Source organism: Crocuta crocuta, unplaced genomic scaffold (genome assembly GCF_008692635.1).
Source record: "Crocuta crocuta isolate KB4526 unplaced genomic scaffold, BGI_CrCroc_1.0 scaffold170, whole genome shotgun sequence".
Classification (NCBI taxonomy): domain Eukaryota; kingdom Metazoa; phylum Chordata; class Mammalia; order Carnivora; family Hyaenidae; genus Crocuta; species Crocuta crocuta.
In genome coordinates, this window is record NW_027527853.1 from 6395031 (window position 1) to 6420384 (window position 25354).

A 25354-nucleotide genomic window follows, 5' to 3' on the forward strand; every position below is an offset into this window, starting at 1 on the left:
CAAACAGAGTTGCTGGAGGAGATGTGTAGGGTGATGGGCATTAAGGAGGGCACTTGTTGGAATGCGCACTGGGTGTTATATGTAAGTGGTGAATCACTGAGTTCTGCTCCTGAAACCAGTACTACACTGTACGTTAACTAACTTGAATTTAAATAAATATGTTTTTTTAAAAAAATAAAATGAATGATTGTATATAAAGTATTTAAATATCCAAGTGTATTTCCCATTATGCCCATTTTTATTTTAAAGATGTGTTCCATTAGACAGATGTGATTTCTCTTCCCATATTCCCCTATAGAATCAAAATGATGCCAAATAATTTTAATATTTTTTTTGGAGTATTCTGGCTTTTTACAAGCTTTGATATATCTCTTCCTATACACTGCAGACCCTGGTAGAAACTATACCAACAGGTAGTGTCATATAACATATTTGACTACACATTTCACACCTGATTAAAATATATGTTGTATTTTTTCACATGAGCTTTTAAGGTCTCTGGGAGACTTCTGTCCATAAGTAGACATGTTGACTCTGCCAGTGCTCTTGATGTTTAACAGAACTTCTTAAAAAGCAGCAAGGAAAATATAAAATATCCTTTTAAACAACGTAAATGAGCAAATGTAAGGAATGATCAGTTACTTTACTGGTAGAGTTACTCTTGTAAAATGTACTTATGTGTGTATTTAATCCATAAAAATCTATTGACATGGTATGAGGTATTAATCTTAGGTAATAACAGAGGTTCTAAAAATCCAGTGAAACAAACCTTGGTTTCAAGTTGAAGTTGGGTCTTTTTACCAAAAGCCTGTCCAAGGGAGGAAAGATCACCTCTATCAGTGAGACCATGATACAAACATAGCATCCTGTTAATTCAAACCTGGTTATGTGAGTTTTCTTGTCTAAAGGAATGGATGGTCCTTCAGTGAAATACGGACAGCTAAAGAAATTCCTGACTGTTGTTCATGGTTATAATATCTGAAATGTTACTGCTTATAGTAATAGAGAAATTTGAGCACAGGAAATGGTGAGGAGAATAATATCACTGCTGTTTTGTTTTTGCAAGAAGTTGGTTTGCGAGGGTCTTAAACAATGATAGAGGGGTTCTGAGCTGTCCATCCTGATTGCGTTCATTAAGTGTTTGTGCACCTACTTGGGGTCAGATGTGGTGCTAGACTCTAGATGTGTTCTGTCTCCCTACAGAATGTTCATTCTAGCGGGAGAGAGACAATAAATGGAAAAAACATTTCTGTACTCGATAGTTGTGAAGAGTGCTAGACAAGAAAAATGGGAATTTCCCTCTAACCTAGGATGGCTTTTTCTGAAATGATGTTATTTAAACTGAAACCCAAAGGATGGAAAGACAGGTATCTTTAAAGGAAAATTTCTATTGTGGAAATTTTTAATCATTCTCAAAAATAGAATAGTTTATTGAACTCTGTACCCATCAATTAGCTTCAATGACTATCAACATTTTTGCCGGTCTTGTTTCATATATTCCCTCTTTTCGGCCCCTTAGAATGTTTTAAAGGAAATTGCAGAAATTATAAGACAGCTATTTTAAGAGGCTTGAGGCAAAGTACTGATAAATACTACAACATTGTAAAACTTTGAAAACATTATACTAAGTGAAAGAAGGCAATTACAAAAGATCACATATTGTAAGATTCCACTTTTATGAAATATACTTTCTATTGATGTAGAAAGTATCAGTAGTAGACTATAGTAATCTATAGTAGTAGACTGGTATTGCCTAGGCCTGAGAGTTCAAGGAAAATGAGTTGCTGCTAATGGGTTAAATGGATGAATTGTATGATAGGTGGATTATATCTTATAAAGCTTTTATTTAAAAAGTGGGGGGAGGGGAGGAGTGAGGCATGAAAGGGCTTTGTGTATTTGAGGAAGTAGAGACCAGAATGACTGAGCTTGGTAGGAGAGAGGGGAGGGTATATTAAGATGAAGTTGGAGGAAGGAAGGAAATATGATCTTGCTGGGCTTTAGCTCCTGGTAAGGATTTCGAACTTGGTCCAGGTACAAGACAAAATCTATGAATGTTTTAAAGCAAGGTCAGATGATCAGATTTATGTTTTTAAAAGAGCACTCTGGCTCTTATTTAGAGTGAAGTGAGAGGATAAGTGGGTTGTCTAGTTCAGAGTGAAGGTAGTAGTCTTGGCAAGAGGTGATGGCCTTTTAGGATAGAGTGATGGCAGTAGAGTTGGAAAGATGTGAACAAATGGAAGGCATATTCTAGAAGGTAGAATCAACCTTTTTTAATAGCATTAAATTGAAGAATTGAATGTGGAGAGTAAATAAGGGGGAAAACTCAAAACTAATGTTTAGGTTCCAGCTTGACCAGCTGGGTGAATGCAGTGCCACATTTTGAAATGGGACCAGGAGACAACAGGCTCAAGGTGGATGTCAAGAGTTTATTTTTACATGTTTTACGTGTTTTTACACGTTAAGTTTGTGATGCCTTAGAGATACCCACATGGTAATGCCAAGTAAGACGCATTTTAATATTTGTATCTTAGGGTATTGTGGAAGATGTTTATGTAATGAAAGGAATTCTCCCAGAGATTTGAAAACCATTTCATCCTGTTCAAATCTCTCATTATGTAAATGAGACTCAGATGTGTGAAATGTTTTGTCCAAGATTGCAGAGTAAAGCTGGAACCTGACTATCTTGACTTTCAGGCAATTTCTTTTTCCTTAGGGAAATCATTCTTCAGAATTCTTTAAATTAAACAAAAACTCCTGGGGCACCTGGGTGGCTCAGTCAGTTAGGCATCCGACTTCGGCTCAGGTCATGATCTCATGGTTTGTGAGTTTGAGCCCCACATCAGGCTCTGTGCTAACAGCTCAGAGCCTGGAGCCTGCTTGGGATTCTGTGTCTCCCTTGCTCTCTGCCCCTCCCCTGCTTGCACTCTGTCCTCCCTCTCAAAAATAAACATTAAAAACCAAACCAAACCAAAAAAAAAAAAACCTGAAGTGACTAATTTCTGAGCTCTTTGCAAAACTAAACAGGCTTACAATGGAAGTACTGGGCCAGAAGTAGGGTGAAGCTGCTGGATTGACTACAGAGGCTTTAGTGGGAGCTGAGAAGTGAGGTCTGGGCAGCTTTGGGAACTATCATAAGTTGCAGGAAAGGGAGCCTCCTAAGTAAGCAAGAGTTTTCTGGGATACGCCTTCATGCTTAACTAGCGCTTTGTGGGTTTCTTATTTGGCACTTTTCTTACAAGGGTCTTTTAGTTTTAAGTTATCTCTGTATTCAGAGATTACTTGTTCAATTACTGAACAAAAAACTACATTCTGGTTATTAGTTGAAAATAGGTATCACAAAAGCAGACCATTTGTTGAAGGGAAAGCCAAATGGCCAAACTGCAGCTGTTGAGAAGTATTCTCCTGCTTCTCTTGAAATATTCAATATGAATATTTTATATGGAAGTATGAGATCCTTTTTTTAAAAATTTTTTTAATGTTTGTTTATTTTGAGAGAGAGAGAGAGAGAGAAACAAGGTACAAGCAGGGGAGGGACAAAGAGAGAGGAAGACTTGGAATCCTATGTCCTGAAGCAGGCTCCAGGCTCTGAGCTGTCAGCACAGAGCCCACCAGGGGGCTTGAACTCACGAGCCACAAGATCATGACCTGACCTAAGTCGGACGCTTAACCAGCTGAGCTACCCATGAGATCATGACCTGAGCTAAATTGGACACTTAACCAACTGAGCTACCCAGGTGCCCCTGGGTGTATCAGATTCTAAAGCAGACTTACACGCTAGATACATAAAAACATAATTTTGGAGAACATGGCTTGCTTAAAATGTTTTGGTCTTGGGCAATGTTTTATATTAAAGAAAAATAATGTCAGAGAGATGCTAGTTAGTGAAGTAGGGCTTCTCAAGGGATATGATTTGGGTGTAACCTCTTAAAGTTTCAGTTTCTAGTAACACATATCTGGAAACTAAAATTTTACTCGTCTTCCCAGGGATGATTCGTCTTAGGGGGGAATGGATTTTTGCCAGCCAAATGATTGCACAAATACTAACCTCATGAGGAACCCTGGACAAATAAGAATACTAATATTTTAACTTAAGGAGATGAATGTAACAGAAATACTATTTCAGTGGCTGATTATTTGTCTACTAGTTTAAGAGTCACAGTGCTGCCTCTTCACAGTAGCAAGGTACTAAATTAATTAATAGAACAGTCCTTCAGGAACTTATAATTAGAGCATAGGGAAATAGCTGGTTTTCAGGTTATGGAAACATCAAATGAACCATTCTGTCCCACAGAGGAGTAATCCTACCAATATGATAAAATCCTCTTAACTTCTTTTGGTCTGTCTTTTAAATGCTTCCTGCAGACTGACGATTTGTTCCATCAGCACTTGAGGCAGTCATGTTACAGTAAGTTGACTAGATTATAGATTTTACATTCTGTTCCTGAGAATGTACTTTCTTTAACTTGACTGAATTTGGATGTTTCCCAAGGCTCCATATACTTGATACAATATCACTTTCAAGTGGATGCCTGCTACAGACAGTTCATCTCCATTTCAGTGGTTCTTAAACTTGAGTGTAGGGATCACTGGGGAAATTTGTTAAAAGTGCAGACTTTCAAATTTGAACCCCATGCATTCAGATTAAGTAGATCTGGGGATTGGGCTTTGAGACCTATATTCTTAGTTCTTATCCACAGAGAATATCACATACATGTGAATTCTTGGCAGTTTTATTTCCAAGGGCAACTTTATCACTAAAGTCTATGGTACTCTATATACTAAGACAGAGGTTTGGTTTTAAAACCTTGGCAAGTTTCCTAACCAATTTTTAACATAGTCCAAATTTTTACAATTAGTTCTTGCTCTTAGTATTTTTGCCAAAATATTATAGGAAGCTGTGGTTGTGTTGGCCATACACAAAGAAAGGTCTCTTTTTTCCAGAATGTTTTGAATATCTACTTTGTCTCCTTCACTGCTCTTGTTCATGATTTCCTCATCTCTCAGCTGGAGGGTCCCAAATTTCTTAAGACTCTCGTCCCATCCCCTCTCTTTTTTTTCTTTTTTTTTTCCCCATCCCCTCTTTTTCAGGTGCAAATTGCTGGTAAGGGTGATAGTGGCTATTGTGGATTGTGGGGTAGAGGGAATGACATGGCCCCCAGGCATCTCAGAAAAGTCATTTTTGACAGGATGGAAGATGATTAGTTGGGAATATCAGTCTCCAGGAAATGATTAAAGTTAAAAAAAAAAAAAAGGTAGTATTAGAATGAAATATTAAATTTGGAAAATGGGGAAATTTCCTATTGCTTTTGTAATACAGAGTATAGACTATAACATTTGAACAAATAGAAGCAAAAGAAAAGATCTTCATTTCCTAGGACGTGGTTCCATCTCTTGCCATCTCACACCTGTGTGTTGTGTTCCAGCATATACTTGCAGCAGTGTGTCTTTGCACATACTGTTACCCTTTTCTGGATGCTGTCTCACTTTTAATATTTACTGAATCCCTTTTATGTGCCCTCATTAGGACATGAAGATATAGTGGTGAACAAGATTAAATTGGTCCCTGTCCTAATAGAGCTTACAATTTTATGGGGTTGGGAATGAAATACCAAATAAAAACCCACCTGATAGTATAATGGTAATTGGGAAAAGTGTTAGGAGAAGTGCAATGAGTGGATAGAAAAGGGAACCTCACCTAATCTAAAAGGTCAGGAAGATTCCACCTGAGGAGGTGACTTTTCACCTGAGATTAAGGATTAAGTGGGAATTAATTAGAAAACTGGAGAGTTGGGAAGAGAGTATTTATTTGGGCAACAGGGAAACACCTTGTCCTTAGTGCCGGAGGCAAGGAGGAATTATCAGGAAATTCAAAGGAAGCCTTAAGTGATTGGACGTTAGTGAACCAGAGGGAGAGAGGCAGCAACTATGATGTAGGAGATGGCAGAGGCCTCACAATTGACACTGATGTTTTTGTACTTTATCCAACACCAGTGGTTTTAAGGATAAACATGAGGAGTGCAGTCATGTATTCAGACTAATATTTTAAAATGGTGACTTTGGCTGTATTGTGGAAAAGGCATTGTGGAGTTCAGGATACAAATCAGTAGACTAAACAGGCTGCGTTTAGACTCATTAGACTGAGATGATGGTGATCTGGACTCCCAGGGCATTAGGACTAAAGATGGGAAAGATGAATTGATTGATGAATTATGTCATAGTTTGAATTGATAGGATTTAGTGAAAGAGATATTAGATGTGGAGTATTAAAGGGAGATGTCAAGGAGGACTCCTGGATTTCTGGATTGAATTGGATGTGGATAATAGTCATTTCTGTTAAAATTATAGGGACTGCTAGAGGACCTGGTTTGGAGGGAAAGATCAAAGTTGTTTTGAAAGTTTGTTCTCTGTGGATTCTTGTTCTTTACCTTAGAAATTCCGAAGCCCACAAGATTCTGTTCAAGGTTGTTATCCTATGAAATCACTCTAAAGGTCTCCCCACACCATCTTCCATAGGGCAGTAAATTGCGCTCTTGGTAAATTCTTCTCTTAGTACTTAATTTCTGTTTTATAATTATGCATTTGCCTGTCTCTCACCAGACTTCTTTGTGAAGAACTTTCAGATAGATAACTATCTTATTTGCTTGGTGATTCTAGAATATGGATAAATATTTCTTCAGGTGTTTTCCACTGAGCTATATATATTTTAATGTTTCCTTTATCTTAAACCCAGGTAATTCTGATTAAGTTATTTTACTGCTGTACTTTCCCCAGCCTTTTGTATTCTAATGTGGATTGTGAATGTCTTGAAAGGGCATAAGGTGTGCAGTATTTTCCAGTATTATTTATTTGTCTCCCCCCTCCTTGCCCCCATCAGCGTTTGTTTTCTGAGCATCTCATGTTACTAGTGTTGAGGGTAAGAGGTAAGGGTAGGAGTATTCTGTGGGAAATGCTGATTTGGGTATGTGCCTGCCACGGAGCAAGCATATAACTGAGTGTGGACTATGTGAAAAGCAAACCTAACAGTTATGGGAGCACATCTCTGGATGCCTTTGAGAAGGTCATTTTGCCTGTAGTTCCTGCAAATCTATTTCCTTTACCCCCAGTGATCAAAACAGATACCAAGAGATGATAATTTATTGCCTATTGTTGTTCCTGCCAGGCTAAGAAAGCTAGGTGACATGAGGTGACAAATTTTATTCTGTTTCTTTGTAGCTAATCTGGGAAGAGCTGAACAAAAAATTCTTAGGTCTTTTTATTTATTAAGTCCCAACATCAAAATAGTGCCTTTCTTGTACCACCTGGGTTGTTCATAAAATAAACAGAGTTATATTAGTAGCTATTTTTTTGTAAGAGAAATAAATGTCCAGTATTTTTATAAAACTATTTATATTCTGTTTTAGAGAGTTGGCTATAGTGACGCAGAACCTAGGTTTCAGAGAAATATAGACAGGATAGACTAAATGGGGAAGATACTGTTCTTTTTTTTTTTTAAGAGTACATGAATTTATTTTAGAGGGAAACTCTTTTCAAAAGCTAGAGAGCTCAAGAAGTTCATTTTTAGAGTGTAACCTAATGGAAAGTTACACCAAGAACTCACTGACTCAAACAGGAAATATATTTGTCTTTAAACTTAGATTTTATTTTGTAATACCGGGTAGCATTATTGTGTTATATTTATTAACAGAGTCTAACTGCTGGTATCTTTCTTGTAGTCATGTGGAATGGCCTTTGCTGTATAAACTCTATTTGGCCATAGAGTTAACAATAAAAATTTTTTGAGTGATATAAAATATTGCCTAGTTTAGTAGGGTAAAGATGTCATAACCACATCTACATCTATACTGCCACATCTTAATTTATGTATTCTCATTTATGTGTTCCACTTGTTATTAGTGCAAATGCCTATTCCCAAATTGGATTAGCTTGAATGGCAGGGAAAACTCCATCATCTTTAGTCCTGCAACCAGAGAAGTTATCAGCCTTTGTTATCAGTTTAATATTCACTCTGCTGTCAGGGCCAGTCTGAACCTTTGAGCGAATAAAACTACGTGAATAAAGACTATTTTTCCATTTATCTTAAAAAATGTCTGGGGAAAGGAAAAATAACTGCTGAAGACTCTTAGCAATGATAGGGACTATATTAAAAGACAGTGATTTTTTAGCAGCAAAAACAGCTCTAATTTTTATGCTTCTTCCTGAGTATCAATCCAGTTATTTCTGTGCTATACATACCTTTACACAAAATGGTGGTATTACCTAGACCCTGTAATCTACAGTAGTGTATTCTATTGTAAAAGTCACAGTTCAGGATACATTTTTTTTTTTTTTTTTTGGTACCATTCACTGAGTACTTTGGCTTCTAATAAAACATCTGTTGTTCAAGAAAATAATTTTAACTGTAGAAACTTCCATATTTGTTTCAGGTCGGTCTTCTCTTTTTCCCTTTGAAGATGCCTTCCTGGATGACAGTCACGGTGATCAATCCTTGTCTTCTGGCTTAAGTTCCCCCACTCGCTGTCAAAATGGAGAACGAGTAGAACGTTACTCCAGAAAGGTGTTTGTTGGAGGCCTTCCTCCTGATATCGATGAAGGTATGATGCATTCATTAATGACTTTATAAAGGCCAGGTTTGTGCTTTGTGTGACTCGACCCTGCTCTCCTCTCCAAGCAGCTTAAGGGCATTCATATTTTAGTGTTCGGAGGATGAAAGTATTCGATAGATGGGCAAGTAATAGATTGTGCACTTCAGGTCTGCTGTTCAAATGTGTTTATATATAGCAGTCTCCCAACAGTGTCTTGTTTCCTAGTCATTCCTTTGAGGATATGTTTGAAAATAATCATTGAAAATATTTATGAAACTCTTTATAAGCCCATTATTGTGCTAAGCACTTCACATTACATTATCTCATTTAATCCTTATAGCTGTCTGTAAGTCATATCCTACCAATGCCATTTTATAGATAAAGAAACTCAGGATCAGAGAGAGACAATTTGTCTGAGCTTATGTAGTTAAGGGTGCAGCTGGTGTTCAGAATTACCGATCCCAGCACTTTTGCTCATATTCACACCATCCCATCTCATATTTTAATATAGAGGTCTATTAGTAAAAAGCCCCCTCCTTGCCTTTAAAAGAATTAAGACTAATTAGAATTTTTCTTAATAATATTTTTGAGTTACTGTCAACCCAAAAGTGAGTTTTCACTTATGCCCGAAGCCAGTCAGCACATAGTAGGTTGTTAGTAAATATTTGTTGAAGGGACGAATGAAATGAAATTGTGACAGAGTCAACCTAAGGGAAAAAACAACAACTCTAGTTCTCGTAGGCTTTGGATCTGCTATAAAAATATTTTTAAAACAGTTGCTTTGTCAGCATTGTTCTAGCTACGACATTTCTCTAATTGGTCATGATTTTCTTTTTCATGGTGATAGAGGAATAGTCTTTAAAAGTAATTTTATTTTAGGAGCACCTGGGTGGCTCATTTGGTTGGGCGTCTGACTCTTGATTTTGGCTCAGGTGGTAATCTTGTGATTTTTGGGATCCAGACCCATGTGGGGCTCTGTGCTGACAGTACAGAGACTGGTTGGGATTCTCTCTCTCCCTCTCTCTCTCTGCCCCTCTACCACTTGTGTGCATGTGCACATACCCTCTCTCTCACTCTCTCAAATAAACTTAAAAAAAAAAATTTGGGGGGGCACCTGGGTGGCTCAGTCAGTTAAGCGTCTGACTTCGGCTCAGGTCATGATCTCACAGTTCGTGCGTTCGAGCCCCAGCTCAGAGCCTGGAGCGTGCTTCAGATTCTGTATTTCCCTCTCTCTCTGACCCTACCCTACTCACGCTGTGTCTCTCTCAGAAAGAAAGAAAACATTAAAAAATTTTTCTTCTAATATTTTTTAAAAATAAAAATTATTTTATTTTAGACTTACTTATTTAAGGTTGTACAGAGCTGGAGACTCATTTTCTACCAAAGAATTCTCATACTGGTGTTAATTAATCTCATCTATCAATTGGATTTTTTTTAAGACAAATTTTAGATCATGACTGAGAGAGTGGCAACTTAAATTTGAGTGCGGGCTAAGTACCTTCTACTTTGAGTCAGAAGTCAGAAGGAAAAGGTAAATTTATTGAATTATAACTTTGGAAACATTTTCTTTATAGGATGTGTTGTAGGTAAGTATGAGAGAAATAGATCATTGGTTTTAACTTTTATCACCAAATAGAATTACCTACTTTTTGCCCCTACTCTTCACCAAAAGAATTTTATTTATTTATTTATTTTTTTAATTTATTTTGAGAGAGAATCAGTGGGAGAGGGACAGAGAGAGATGGGCACTAAGGATCTAAAGCAGGCCCTGTGCTGACAGCAGAGAGCCTGATGCGGGGCTCTAACTCACAAACTGTAAGATCATGACCTGAGCTGAAGTCAGACACTTAACCGACTGAGCCACCCAGGTGTCCCAGGAATTGTGTCTATTTCTAAAATAATATTAGAGATTCATAATCTTAGATTACTAATAATCATAACCTAAGATTAGTAATCTTAGATATTTTAGAGATCATTTTACATAAATGAAGCATATTTGAAATGTTTCGTATACTTTTGCCTTTTTTCCAAAAACAGAGAACGTTCCTATTTTTAGAGGCTTTTTTTTTTAACTTGACTGATGTCAAGTCACTTTAACTGATGTCAAGTCACCTTAACTAATGTCAGATTTTTTTCCTCCAAACTCTTTATATCAAATTTATTGGCAGTGAAGAGCAATGAATTATAGTTAGAAACACATTTTGCATGGTTGAAAGTGAATAACCAAATGTACCCAGCAAACAATTGTATTTCACTTAGTAGGTTTCACTTCTGTAAAAATGCTTTTGAAATAGCTCTCAAAAACACTTTTTAAATAAAAAGGCATGCTTTATGCTATTCTGTGTGCAGTATTTTTTTCTTTTTTTTTTTTTACTCTTTGCTAATATTCCTTCCTTGTTTTATAGATGAGATCACTGCCAGCTTTCGCAGGTTTGGACCTCTCGTTGTAGACTGGCCTCACAAAGCTGAAAGCAAGTCGTATTTTCCTCCCAAAGGTAATGCACTTAAAATGTCTCCACCGCCTGCCTGTTGGAGAGCTAGCATGCAGTTCAATAAAATTATGATAGCTTTTTAATGCTTGAAATAGCAGTTGGCTTTTTTCCCCTAATTAAGAAAATATTTTAATGTTGATCGTCTTTCCGTGTCTTACTGTTTCCACTTGGAGACTGTTCCCCCCAGGAGCACACTGATTGTTTCAAGGCATCTATTTATTATATTGACAGTGAGATTCTGTGAGTCTTGTGTGAGTGAGACTTGTCCTAAGTTTTCATTATTTGGGAGGAGAAAAAATCTAGGATTTTGAGGAATGTCAGTGATTGGAAAGGAAAAGATTATTTAGAGTCAAATTTTATTTGTATCCCAATGTCCTGTGGTTTTATAGGCCTTATAAGCCCCAAACTTTGAAAACCTAGTGGCTGCAAAATGACATTGTATGAAATTAGCTTTATTCATGTCTATATTAAAAAAATTCTTTTTAATGTTTATTAGTTTTTGAGAGGCAGCGCGAGCAGGGGAGGGGCAGAGAGAGAGGGAGACACAGAATTGGAAACAGGCTCCAAGCTCTGAGCTGTCAGCCCAGAGTCTGACACTGGGCTCAGTCTCATGTGAGATTATGACCTGAGCTGAAGTTGGATGCTTAACTGACTGAGCCACCCAGGCACACCTATTCATGTCTGTATTTTAAGTGACTTAGTTTGTTGAGGGGTAGAGGGCAAACTAGCAAAGAACTCTTCACATGAACCCTTCCCTTATTTTTGGTAGGCTTTTTTGGTAATTTACCAAGACCTGAAAATATATTACTTTGTTCATAGTCTGTAATTTCTGCAGAATTCAGGGAACTTTTCTAGTGATATTAACTCTAGTAAATTCCTAGAATTATATAGAAGAGTGTTTGGGGTTAAAAAGGAAGTTTTCTTCATGTGTTATTCTGTAGATTGGTTTCTTCTCCAAAGAATTGTTTTTTTTGATATGAAATATTATGTAACATTACTCCCACAAGAAGATGGGTCAAAATACTTCTCTTTCCTGTGCTTTGTACAGGAATGAAATTATAGCTTAACCTGGGAAAGGTGGGTAGCTTCCCCTTATGTCTGGTTCATGAGGTTTCTTTGCCACCTATATTTCTCCTCATTCTCTCAACAACCTGTGAAAATAAGTTACTCACTAAATATAGGGCTGTTTACTTTTAACATTTCCTTTTTAATTCTCTTCAAGAATTTTTAAAGTTAAAAAAATAAGTTCTATAGTAAGCCGAAAAGATAAAAATCACAAGCTGATTATTCCATTGAAGGAATCTATTCACCACTTTGTGGTACATGTTTAACCCTGTGTAAAGACACATGTGTAAAACACGTTTCTAAGAGTGCTAATAATTCCTTGAATCAGAGTAGTGTTATTTCAGTAAACGGATGAGTTCACCACACTGTGCCACAGGTAATATGCTCTGTAAAGTCACCTGGATAAAAAAATATTCCTAAGAGTACTAGTTGCATGTGAGCAGCAAGACTGTGTTATCTCAGTGAAAGAATGTGTTCACTACACTGTGGTGCATGTATCACACTATCTAAAATTACATGTATAAAAGATATTTCTAACAGTACTAGTGGGAAAAAAAAATCACACTGAGGAGGTTATAAAAATACCTCTAGTATAAAAGGTGTCAGGTAATCTGATCATCATAAAAAATGAAGATGGGGCGCCTGGCTGGTTCAATCAGTTAAGTGTCCGACTTCGGCTCTGGTCATGATCTCACAGTTCGTAAGTCCAAGCCCCACGTGGGGCTCTCCACTCTTAGTACGGAACCCACTTTAGATCCTCTGTCTCCCTCCCTCTCTGCCCTTTCCCTGCTCTCTTTCTCTCTCTCTCAAATATAAATAAAAAGATAAACCTGTATAGTCATGTCTGAAGAAAATTATCCAAATCTACATCTATCAGACGTAGATATAATCACTGTATACATTTTATTAAATACCCTTCTGTTGTTTCTTTATGAACATAAACATTTATATGAGATTTTGCATTTACATAAATGGGATCATACTATTCATGCTGTTTAATAACCTGCTTCTCCCCTCAGCAATGTCAACATCTTTCTGTAAGAGACCTATATTATCTTACTGATAGCTTTCAATTTAATCCATCCTAGCAATGGACACTTCAGTTACTTCCAACTGTTTCATCTCATGGATCACACTTCAGTGACTGTCCTTATGCCTTCATCTTTTTGCCCTTTATCATTACCTCTTAGGGTGAATTTCCAGAAGTGAGGTACATATTTTTTATACAGATCACAAAGCTGCTCTTAAGAAAAGTCATATATGGGGACACGTGGATGGCTCAGTTGGTTAAGTGTCTGACTTTGGCTCAGGTCGTGAACTTGCTGTTGTTGGGTTTGAGCCCTGCATTAGGCCCTGTGCTGACAGCTCAAAGCCTGGAGCCTGCTTTGGATTCTGTGTCTCCCTTTCTCTCTGCCCCTCTTCTGCTCGTGCTCTGTCTGTCTCTCTCAAAAATAAATAAACATTAAAACAAAAAGTCATATATGTTTATGTTCCCACCAGTATTATCTGATTTGTTAAACTCCATTTTATTGAGTCTGAGGAAATGACTCTTTTTCAGTTTTTGCCAATCTGATGATTAAAATAATATCCCCACACATTTTTGGGCATTCTTTTCTCTTTACTGGCCTTTGAATATATTTTACTTTTTTCGATTGACTTTTCATTTCTGTCTGGACTTTATATTGGAGTAAGACACAGGAAGGGATCCAGTTGTATTTTTCCTGGTAGTATACCAATCATCTCAATAGTTATTTATTGATGAATACATTTTTTTCCTCATTGATTTGAAGCATTAGAAATAAGTGTTGATTGAAACATTATCTCTTCATTTTTATATATAGTTTTTTATTTTGAGAGAGAGAGAAAGCATAAGCTGGGGAGGGGCAGAGGCTGGGGGGAGGAGAGAGAATCCCAAGCAGGCTCCATGCTCTCAGCTCAGAGCCCGACATGGGGTTGGAACTCCCGAACTGTGAGATCATGACCTGAGCTGAAATCAAGAGCTGGACACTTAGCCAGCAGAGCCACCCAGATACCCTTTGGAAGGTTGTTTCTTCTCTTTTTCAGTGGAATGCATTAAGTTTCTCTGGAACCATTCCATCAAATGTGGTAGTCACTAGCCACATGTAGCTAATGAGCACTTGAAATATGATTAATTTGAATTGAACTATGCTATAAGTTGAAAATATACCCTGGATTTTGAAGGCTTAGTTTTAGAAAAAAAAGTAAAAGATCTCATTAGTAATTTTGTTTTCATGTTAGAATGATAATTTTTTGATATATTGGATTAAATAAAAGATACTAAAATGAACTTCACCTGTTTCTTTTTACCTTTTAAATATAAATATTAGAAAATTTTGTTATTTGTATTTTAAAGTTTATTTTGAGAGAGAGAGAAAGACTGTGTGTGTGTGTGTGTGTGTGTAAGAGAGAGAAAGAGAGGGAGGGGCAGAGAGAGAGAATCCCAAACTTGGGGGTTTGAACCCATGAACCATGAGATCATGACCTGAGCTGTAATCAGGAGTCAGACGTTTAACTGATTGAGCCACCCAGGAGCCTCTAGAAAAAAAAAATGTGTCTTTAATTAATTAATTAATTTGTTAATTTACATCCAAGTTAATTAGCATATAGTGCTATAATGATTTCAGGAGTAGATTCCAGTGATTCATCCCCTATGTATAATACCCAGTGTTCATTCCAATAAGTCTCTTCCTTAAGCCCCTTACTCATTTAGCCCATCCCCCTACCCCCAGCCCCTCCACCACCCTCTGTTTGTTCTCTATATTTAAAAGTCTCTTGTTTTTCCCTCTTCCTTGTTTTTATATTATTTTTGCTCCCCTTCCTTTATGTTCATCTGTTTTATATCTTAAAATCCTCATAGGAGTGAAGTCATATATTTGTTTTTTCTCTGACTAATTTCACTTAACATAATATCCTCTGTTTCCATCCACGAAATTACAAATGGCAAGATTTCATTCTTTTTGATTGCTGAGTAATACTCTATTCTATGTATGAATGTGTGTGTGTATATCCATTAATCTGTAGGTGGACATTTGGGCTCTTTTCATACTTTAGCTGTTGTCAACAGTACTGGTATAAACATAGGGGTGCATGTGCCCCTTTGAAACACCATACCAGTATCCCTTGGATAAATATCTAGGAGTGCAATTGCTGGGTCATAGGTAGTTCTATTTTTAATATTTTGAGGCTCTTCTACATTGTTTGCCAGCGTGGCTGCACCAGGTTGCATCCCCACCAGCAGTGCAGAAGAGATCCTCTTTCTCCGCATCCTCACCAACATCTGTTGATGCCTGAGTTCTTAATTTTAGCCATTCTGACAGGTGTGAGGTGGTATCTCATTGTGGTTTTGATTTGTATTTCCCGGATGATGAGTGATGTTGAGCATTTTTTTCATGTGTTGGCCATCTGGATGTCTTCTTTGAAGAAGTATGTATTCATGTCTTTTGCCCATTTCTTCACTTGATTGTTTTTTGCATGTTGAGTTTGATAAGTTCTTTACAGATAAACTGACCCTTTTTCTGATATGTCATTTGCAAATATCTTCTCCCATTCTGTCGGTTGCCTTTTAGTTTTGCTGATTGTTTCCTTCACTGTGCAGAAGCTGTTTATCTGGATGAGGTCCCAATAGTTCATTTACACTTTTGTTTCACTTGCCTTCGGAGGTGTGTTGAGTAAGAAGTTGCCATGGCTGAGGTCAAAGACATGTTGCCTGCTTTCTCCTCTAGGATTTTGATGGCTTCCTGTCATATTTAGGTCTTTCATCCATTTTGAATTTTTTTTTTGTGTAGGGTGTAAGAAACTGGTCCAGGTTCATTTTTCTGCATGTCACTGTCCAGTTTTCCCAGCACTATTTGCTGAAGAGACTGTCTTTATTCCACTGGATATTTTTTCCTGCTTTGTCAAAGATTAGTTGGCCATAAGTTTGTGGGTGCTCCTAGAAAATTTTAAATTACATATGCGACTCATATTTCTATTGTAAATCACTTCCCTAAAATAAGGATCAGTAAACTACCTGTTTTCATATGGCCTGTAAGCTAAGGGTGGTTTTTATGTTTTTAAGGGTTGTAAAAACACACATGCAAGAAGAATATGTAGCAGAGACTATACATGGCTCTCAAATCCCTTCGAAGAAAGTTAATGTTGACTCCTGCTCTAAAATAGTCTGGGAAGCTATTCATTTCACTTCTGAGGCATCCAGTGATGAAGGAAGCAGTCAGTGTATTTTAGACAAATCTGTTTAGTTCTTGAATTTTGCTTTCAGTTGAGTCAGATGCTTCTCTGCAATCTTTACATACTGGCTAATTGTGCCCCATGAAGTAAAATAGAATAAGTCTTTATTGTGTTGTCTGTTGATACTTAAAGGACTAACAGTCTTTATGTCTTCTCTTTTGAAAGATAAATATTTTCATTTCTCTCAGTAATACTTTATGTCTAGTGGATTCTGTATCACCATTATTCTCATCTGCCTTTTTTTGTATATATGTCATGTTTACAATATCCTACCTAAATTTGTTACTGAGACTTAAAGAGAATATTTGGGTTGGTCTGAGCAGTACAAAGTTTAGTAGTTCTGTTAACTCCATGGGTTTTGATACCATTCCTATATAATAGTATAATAATAAAGAACTATGAAACATTAGATCTGGTTTATTAGCCTTTAGTAGCCTTTATTCTACACCTGAGGCTAAGTGTTCAGATGGGCTGGTGACATCTAGGGGTCTCCCAATTCTGATCTACAGTCTTGCATAGCAGATTGCCTTTCCTGTGATTAGGAATTAGGAAGAGAAATAATTATACAGTTGGCTCCTGCTGTATTTTGCTTTCAGCTAAAATCTGAAGGTTGACCTGTTTTGAGAGGACCTAAAGAAATTTGATGTTATTCCAAGATGGAAGTAATTTTGAGAATCCATGCCCATTGCTCTGAATGTTGAGAACATCTAAGGAGTTCACCCTTACTATTCTTTTTTTTTTATCTTTATTTATTTTGAGAGAGAGTACTAGTGGGGGAGGGACAGAGAGAATTTCAGGTAGGCTCTGCACTGTCAGAGCAGAACCTGATGTGGGGCTTGATCCCATGGACTGTGAGATCATGACCTGAGCCAAAATCAAGAGTCAGATGCTTAACTGACTAAGCCACCCAGGTGTCCCTCATCCCAACTGTTATATGCCTTCTTAATAATGCCCCTTTGTGCTATTTCTACTTTTCCTTAAATTCCTTAGGTTTTAATTCAGGTCCGTGCCTTATGGGAATGCCCTTCATGCCAAGTATACTTTTCTTTAGTCCCTTAGGTTGGCCATTAGGTACAGTTTGTTTGGCTATACATTTTGGTTTATGTGTAAGTAGAAAGGAAAACATAAGCCATCTATTGAACCCTTCAGCCTTTGTCTCAGAAAGTATTTGCCTAATTTAATACACAATCATTCATCTGGCAGGTTTACCTGTACAGATAGGGAGTAGGGTTTGTAAAACCATGACCATTCCAGTGGACTGTGAAGAGCTTACAATCCATGTAGAGAAACAGTGGCCAGGCACATCAGTTGTCCCCTTAAGTGTTGTGTGGCCAACACAGTGGAAGGTAATGGAGTCTGGGGCTCTCTCCAGCACACAGACCACTGAGGTATTTGATTAGCCATTTGAGGATATGCAAAGTCCTGTGGATCAGTTTGTGTGTAGGCCACAGCAGATAATTCCTCGTTGTTTTCCAGAACACCACTGAGAACATGAAAATTGGAGGAAGGCATGGGAGTCAGAATGTGTGTTTTCATATTTGGTCTCAGACCTTATAACTTCTAGTCCTGTGGGGAAAAGAAGAAATTAGTCAACTAATCACAAAAATAAACACAATTATAAACTGTAGTAGTTCTGTAAAGAAAAAAGAGAGAGTGCAGTGACTCTAAAAAGTGGGCATCAATTTAGAGGAAATTGGTGGAAAAACATGGAGAAAGCTTCTCTGAGAAGATGACAGTTAAACAGACCTGAAAATTGAGAAGTTAGTTAGGAAGTTAGGGAAGCAGTTTCCAAGTAGAAGAGTACCATATGGAAAAGACTGAGTATGAAAGGGCTTTAGTACCTTTGAATAAATGAAGTGTGTTTGGAGTATTAGAAAAAAGAAAATGATGCAAAAAAAAGAGCCTTGAAACAGAAGGATTTATTTTTCTTCCCTAAATTGATTTCATCCCCTGGAGAGAGTAGACACGGAGGCATTTGTGTGGTGTTTATCTTTGGGGTAGAGGAAGAATGGAATTGGGTCAAGTAGAAATATCAGTTTAAAGTACTTTCAAATAGCTATTGATAAAATGGAAGCAAAATCTTTCTGTGTGTTTTCTACATTTAGTTCTTGATGATGAAAAAAATCCAACTCTAGTCAAATTATTGAGGAAAAGTTTTCTGAGATCATCTTTGCATACTTTTAAATTCTGTGATAGCAAAGTTGAAATTGTGAAATCTGGAAAGAGAGGTTCTTCCATATCTTAGGGCATGAACCAAAACCCACATTCATACAGAATAGTAATAAACATCATTTATGTTTATAATAGCTTGAGTGCAGGTAATTTAAAGATAGTTATTGAAAAGGAATGGCAAGAGAACAGAATAAATGCCAACAGAGGGCTCAGGTCCTGATTCAAATAATTATGCAGCATTGGGAATATCAATCCATCAAATATTTGTTGCTTGTCAATCTGTAGAAGAGTCTATATTTGGCCTTCCAAATATAGGGGGATCTAGAGAACACTGCAGTTTCCTGGAGGAGACATGGAAACAATAGATATGAAATATTAAGTCATGGTAAAGAGCATGGATTTGGGAACTAGATTTGTCGGTCTCCTCTACATATTAGTTGTATGAACATAGGTGTGCTGTTTAACCTTTCTGTGCCTTAGTTTCATCACTTGGTAGAAGAAGGATAATGATAGTACGTATCTCAGAAGGTCATGATGAGGATTAAAATGAGTACATAAGTCCATGTGGAGTGACTGTAGCAGTACCTGCATACTGTAGATATTATGAATGATACTGTTATTTTTATTAAAATATAGATCAACGTATGGTTAATGACAAGTGAACAAAAAATATTCTCTGCACACAGAAGAGGAGCAGATTGCTGTGGGCTGTATAAGACCTTGATCTTCAAAACTAGGCAGGAAAAGAACAGGCAGAAATTGCAGGAGGCTGGAATTATGATAAATAGGATGGCTAGCCTTTACTAAGGGCATGCTATGGCCAGGCATTGGGTTACAATTTTCTAAATCATATTTAATCTTCCCAACTGCACAAGGTAGGTACCTTAGTGTTCACATTTTATATAGAAGAAGAAACAGATTTAGAAGAGGACAGATTGTCCATGGTCATGTGTTAAGTGGTAAGACTGGGATTTGAGCCTAAACAGGCTGGCCTCAGAGCCCATGTTTCTTAAATATTGCACTCTACTGTTCTCATGTGGGAATAAGGACAGCCCAGAGGTAGGCAGCAGGCTTAACTAAGGCAGGATTATGTGGAAACCTGACTGCCAAACCTAGGATTTAGGCTGAGTAACCAGTGATGAAGAATACAGGCTCTGAGCAAGCTGCCTGCCTTGGATTCCTATTCCACTACTTGACATATATGTGTCCCTGGGCTGGTTATTTTCCTAATTCTCTACTTTTAAAAAAAAAACCCTATAAAATGGAAATAATAATAGTATCTAATTCTGTTTTGTTATGAGGATTAAATAAGAAAATGTACATAGAATACTTTCCTATTACCTAGATATCATTGAAGCCTTTTTTTTTTTCTTTTTAAAGCAAGGGAGAGGTTGAAGTATTTTTATTGAATTTTGGTGTTTTAGCCAGGGTCAGAAAAACTATTTAGGAATTTTCTGTAATCTAGCCTATAAGAAGCAATAAGGACCACAAAAACCTAAGATATTAGTAGTGAAGTATTACTAGATTGGAGGCAGTAAGAGACTGGTGTCTGAGTGATGAGTAGATCAGGATGGTGGTAGACTTGATGGTAGGGATGTGTTAAAATTTCTTCCACTGAACGGGAACGTTATGGTTCTCTTGAATGCAGAGGAGTCAACTGAGAGAAAACTAGTTTGGCATGGTGATGATTTGACTAAAGACATGTAGAATTTGGTATGTCCTCACATCTGATCTGAGAAGGAATTACTAATGGGCAGTGAGTTGCGATTACATTGTTTGGGGAAAAGACTGGGACTGGAGGCACACATCTTTTAAAAGTCATCTTTATGGAGAGGAGGGAGAAGATGAAAAACAGATAATAAGCAAATGTTGTTAGGAACCAGAAGGAAAAAGAGAACATGTCAGGAGAGACCTGAGTGAGTGAAGAACTGGGAGTATGTCTGTGTCCATGGAGGCGAAGGAAAGAAGCTTCAAGAAGAACATGAGCATCGTCAGATATTGCAGGGTTACTGAGAAGACCTCCATGGAATAGAAATGAGTGTGGGCCTCTTGTCAAGTATATGATCATACAAATTTCTATTGTTCTCTTAATTCTAGGTCTTAGTATACATTGTAATGAATTAGGAAAACCAGAGCAAAGCAATCTAGTTTGTATTGAACAAGTGTTATTTTATAAATAAGAATAATCCTGCTTCCCCAGCAGAACCAGCCATCATCATTTTTTTGTTTCCTTCCAGTCTCTATTCATATATATCCTTTTATTGCAGGGGGTGTAATTATAGCAAAAATACTGTTTTCTATCCTCCTTCTTCCCTCCCATGTCACTACATAGTTTTCATATTTTTCAAGAGTCTGCCTTATATATTGTTACACCATAATTTACTTGCTTGTTGGTCACTTAGGCTATTATAAATAATGTTCCTGTCAATATATCCTTGTATCTGGCTTTTTCTTTCATGGTATTTTCTTTAGGATAAATTTGCAGAAGCTTAACCAGAGTTAAAAGAAATGAGAATGTTAATGACTCCAGATTCGATATCACATGGCTTCCCAAAGCAATTTTCCCTATGTACTTTATGCTAATTTGGACATCTGCAGCCCCATTTTTGCTTAGTTCCAAGTTAGATAGATGGTACATTACAGTTGTGTACTTACCTTTCGCCTGTGTGTTTGGAATAGAATGGACTCCTTCAGAAGCCAGAAACCACATTGGTATGAGTCTTGTATTGGAAGCATTTAAACCTTTCCTCTCAGGTTCTCTCTGTTGAATCTTGGGTGTTCTTTGAAATCATTGCCTATCATTCTCTCCCTTACCTACTCTGGCTACATTGACTTCTTTGCTGTTCCTTGAGGCCCACTCAGGCCCCTCAAGGCTTTAGTACTTTCTTTTGTCTGAAACCATCTTTTCGCAGATTTCTGAATGGGCTATTCACCTCTTCCCTTAGGCAGACCTCTACTCAGATGACCTTAACAGAAGTATCTTTCCTGATTTCCTTATCTAAAATAGCAGTCTCTCTATCTTCTATCTTCTGTCTTACTGCTCTGTGCCTTGCATACCTGCCTCAGTAGCTGGCCCTTAGATATTTGTTAAATGAATGAATTTTATCTTTGCAAATGATGAGTTTGCTCCTAGAGTATTAGAGCAGAAGTCCCTCACCTTTTAGAGGTAAGAAGTTCCTTAAAAGTCATCTCATTTTAATATAATCATCATCTTAAACTGAGATTCGAAGAGGTGAGGTGTCTTACTAAAAGCGCACAGCTGTTATCAGACTGGGACCTAGCAGAACAATAGTTTATGCTGTTTTATCTGGGTGAATTATAAAGGAAATAATTTTTATTTGTTTGACTAGTATGTATCATGTGTGGGAAGGGAATATTGGTTTAAACTTGGACTTTAGAAGTTCTAAGACTTAAACATAATTGATAAATTATGCTGTTAATTACAAGACTGGATTTTATCTAAAAATTAACAACTTAAGTTGTATGACTTATGAGATAGTTTCTCGGCTATTTAAAAATGAAAGTGGTCCTTGGCTTTTTCCTGAATTCTTCTGTTCTATTGGTCACACTCACATAACAAGGGTATTTACAAGAGCTGGTTTAGGCTAAGGCTGTAGCTATCAGCATGGGATTACATCCCAGACAGCTTAACCATGAGAGTCTGCCTCTTTGGTGATGCCACACCGTTATTGGACATGGGTACACTGCTTTGTAGTTGAGTTCTTTGACCACAAGGGTCAGACGTTCTCTTGTACTACTTCAAATTAGGGATGTAGTGACAAGGAAAGCCCCAAAATAGGAACTGTGCTAGAAACAGGTATAATGGAGGTTCATGCTGCAGAGTCAAACAGTGGGAGCTATTCATTCTTCATTGTTCCTATTCCGCCATTATCATGACTCAGTTCTTCTCTGCATGTGTGCTCATCTCCGAATGTACTTCCAGTGGGAAAACTGTTCTCATATTTCTAGTTGAATTCCAGAAAGAGGTAATCTGATTGGCCCAGTTCATTTTTTAACACCTAGCTGTGACATAGGCCATCCTAAAGACATTGGCCATACAGTCCTTGACTACTTAATAAAGAAACAGCTTAACTTCTGCTTCTGTGAATGTGGAGCTGTGAATGTGACTTCTAGAAAGATAAATTGGGCATGACAAGCTTTTATGATGATGACAAAAGGCTCTTCCTAGGAGAATAGACCATGTCCAAAGTTGCTGTCACTAGAGCTACAAACAAAAAATGTCTGGCCACCCTGAGCCTTCTACCCCTCCTAGTTCTATACCCCTAAGCAGCTGCTGTTGATACCACCAGTAGTCTCACCTCTTGCAGTGGCGCTGGGACCAGGGAGAAGAGCTGGCATCTCCTGGGCAGTGAGATGCAGTACACTGTTCCAGACTTCTGGGACGAAGGTAAGGACAGAAGCCAGCTGCAGATGTTGGACAGGAAATGAGCCACGTGGCTCCAAAACTGTTCAGAAGTTGGTGATGCTGGCAGTGCAGTGCAGGAGTCTCAGCCCAGTTGGGCAGCCAGTTTGAATTCTGGGCGTCCAGGATTCAGGTACACAGCCGGGTCAATGGGAACAGTAACAAGCATGCAGTTTATGCAGGAATGACACGTGCCTTTCAGTCTGCTGATTGAAAGTATGTACTTCTGAGTGGCTGTTTTTGCTGGTGATTGTCATATATTTCTTCTGCACTGGCCAGGCTTCGTGACTGCTGGTCCTAGGGACCAAGGTCATGCAGTTGTGGAAAGTGTACAGTACCACCGTGGTTTGTGAATCTGGCACAAGCCAGGCCACATGGGTTTCAGATTAGCTTTTCTGCAGCCAGCTAAAGAGATACTGTTTGAAGAACAGGAAAGAAGACTCTACTTCAAATGGACAAAAATAAATCATTGTGAAGCTGCATAGGCTGGAATCATAGCATCTATTTCTTTTTTCTTCAGTTTATCTAAATCTGGCTTTGGAAAGAAAAGTTTTCAAACTTCACATTTTTTTCCCTTGTAGTATAACTTGAATGGAAATAAGTCAGTGTTGTTTTAGGCCCAGATTCCAAGTTTTTCCACTTTCTGAGTTACATAAGCTGATCCAAGTTGGGAAACTAAAGGGTTTTAGCCTGTACTTAACCTTTTGCAGTTGGTAAACTTTTGAGTAATACTTTGCTTTTTTTTTTTTTTTAAAGCAGATCCTAGCTTATAATACTCATACTCTTTAGTGAATTCTGTATTTTTATATTTAATCGATTGAATTTCATTCTCAGGAAGGATTTTCTTATAAAATCATGGAAACTGTACTGCAGGGCAGGAAGAATGGGCTTTTTGTTTTGTTTTGTCCTATTTAGACAGGAGCAGTATCCTATTATTGCGTTTAAAATCTTAGCCCACCCTTAGTTTAAATTGTTTTTTAAACACCTATCTCTTTTGCATTGTATTGAAGGTGAATAGTAAGAGTTTTTGATTTCAAAGCACTTACAGTTTGAGGGACTGTATAGAGAGGCATAGGTAGGGGCACCTGGGTAGCATAGCCAGTTAAGCATCCACTTTGGCTCAGGTCATGATCTCATCACTCATGAGTATGAGCCCCACATCGGGCTCTCTGCTCACAGCTCAGAGCCTGGAGCCCGCTTCAGATTGTGTCCCTCCCCAACTCGTGCGCTCATGCTCTCTCTCTGTCTCAAAAATAATAAACATAAAAAAAAAAAGTAGGGAGAGGAATGCACAGGTGAGGAGACAAAGCCTGAGCAGCCATCTAATAATGGAGCCATCTTGTCTCTGTTACAAGCAGTATCTGTTGGGCTAAGTCCAGGCAGAGGTGCTATGAAGGGGGGAGAGGGGGAGAGAAGCCAAAACCACCCCTGATGAGAACTTTGTTTGGAAGAGAGTAGCTCTCAGGAACTGAAATGGAAGGCGCAAGTTTCACAGGCTGAGGCTGAGTGAATGTTTTAGCAAAGGGTGTGGATTGGGACAGGACTTGTTGACAGGAATTGAACGAGCAGGTGAGACCAAAGAGGATATGTTAGTTGAAAAGGTTTGGAGGGGCGTCTGGGTGGCTCAGTGAGTTAAGCGTCGGACTTTGGCTCAAGTCATGATCTCACAATTCTTGGGTTCAAGCCCCATGTCAGTCTTGAGATCTGTGCTGATAGCACAGAGCCTGCTTCGGATTCTGTGTCTCCCTTGCTCTCTGTCCCTCCTCCACTTGCACTCTGTCTCCATCTCTCAAGAAAATGAATAAATGTTAAAAAAACATTAATTAAAAAAAAGAAGAAAAGGTTTGGAATGGGAAACTGAGAGGATCTGGCAAAAAATTTTGAAAGCTGAGAACAAAGACTTGGGTTGCCTTTCAAAATAGAATGGATAGCTTTAGCCAAGGCTTCTGTCTTGAGAAGGAGAAATAGTGGTACAGAGAAAACCTATTGGCAGCAACATCAGGAACTCACCAGAGGATTATTAAAGTACAAGGAGGAGGGGAAATTAGATTGTCAAAGTTGAAGCATTCTACAAGCAGGGTTGAGCCAAAGCTTCATCTGTAGGGAGGGAAGTGTCTAGGTTAAACGTTGTCTGATGCTGAATGAGGGAGAGTAACAAGCAGTGGGGCAAGAGCTGAGTGTTTGTGGACTCAGACATGGGCAGCAGTTACTGGTTATGTGACACTGAGCAAGGTATTTAATCTCTGAGCCTCAGTTTACTCATCTGAATAATACTCATTGGGTTACTAAATGGATTATGTGAAGTGTACATACACACCAACGCAGTACTTAGGCTTAATAGATGTTAAATAATATTAGTGTCCTTCCCTCTG

General features: G+C 37.9%; 1 protein-coding gene across 1 annotated transcript in view; it reads left to right on the forward strand.

Annotated features, from left to right (window-relative positions):
* CPEB3 (cytoplasmic polyadenylation element binding protein 3) overlaps positions 1-25354 on the forward strand; it is a 160671-nt gene that overhangs the window by 70346 nt on the left and 64971 nt on the right. The window contains 2 exon segments of the mRNA XM_077779871.1: positions 8424-8591; positions 10988-11077. Of these exon segments, the coding sequence (XP_077635997.1) occupies positions 8424-8591; positions 10988-11077 (258 nt within the window).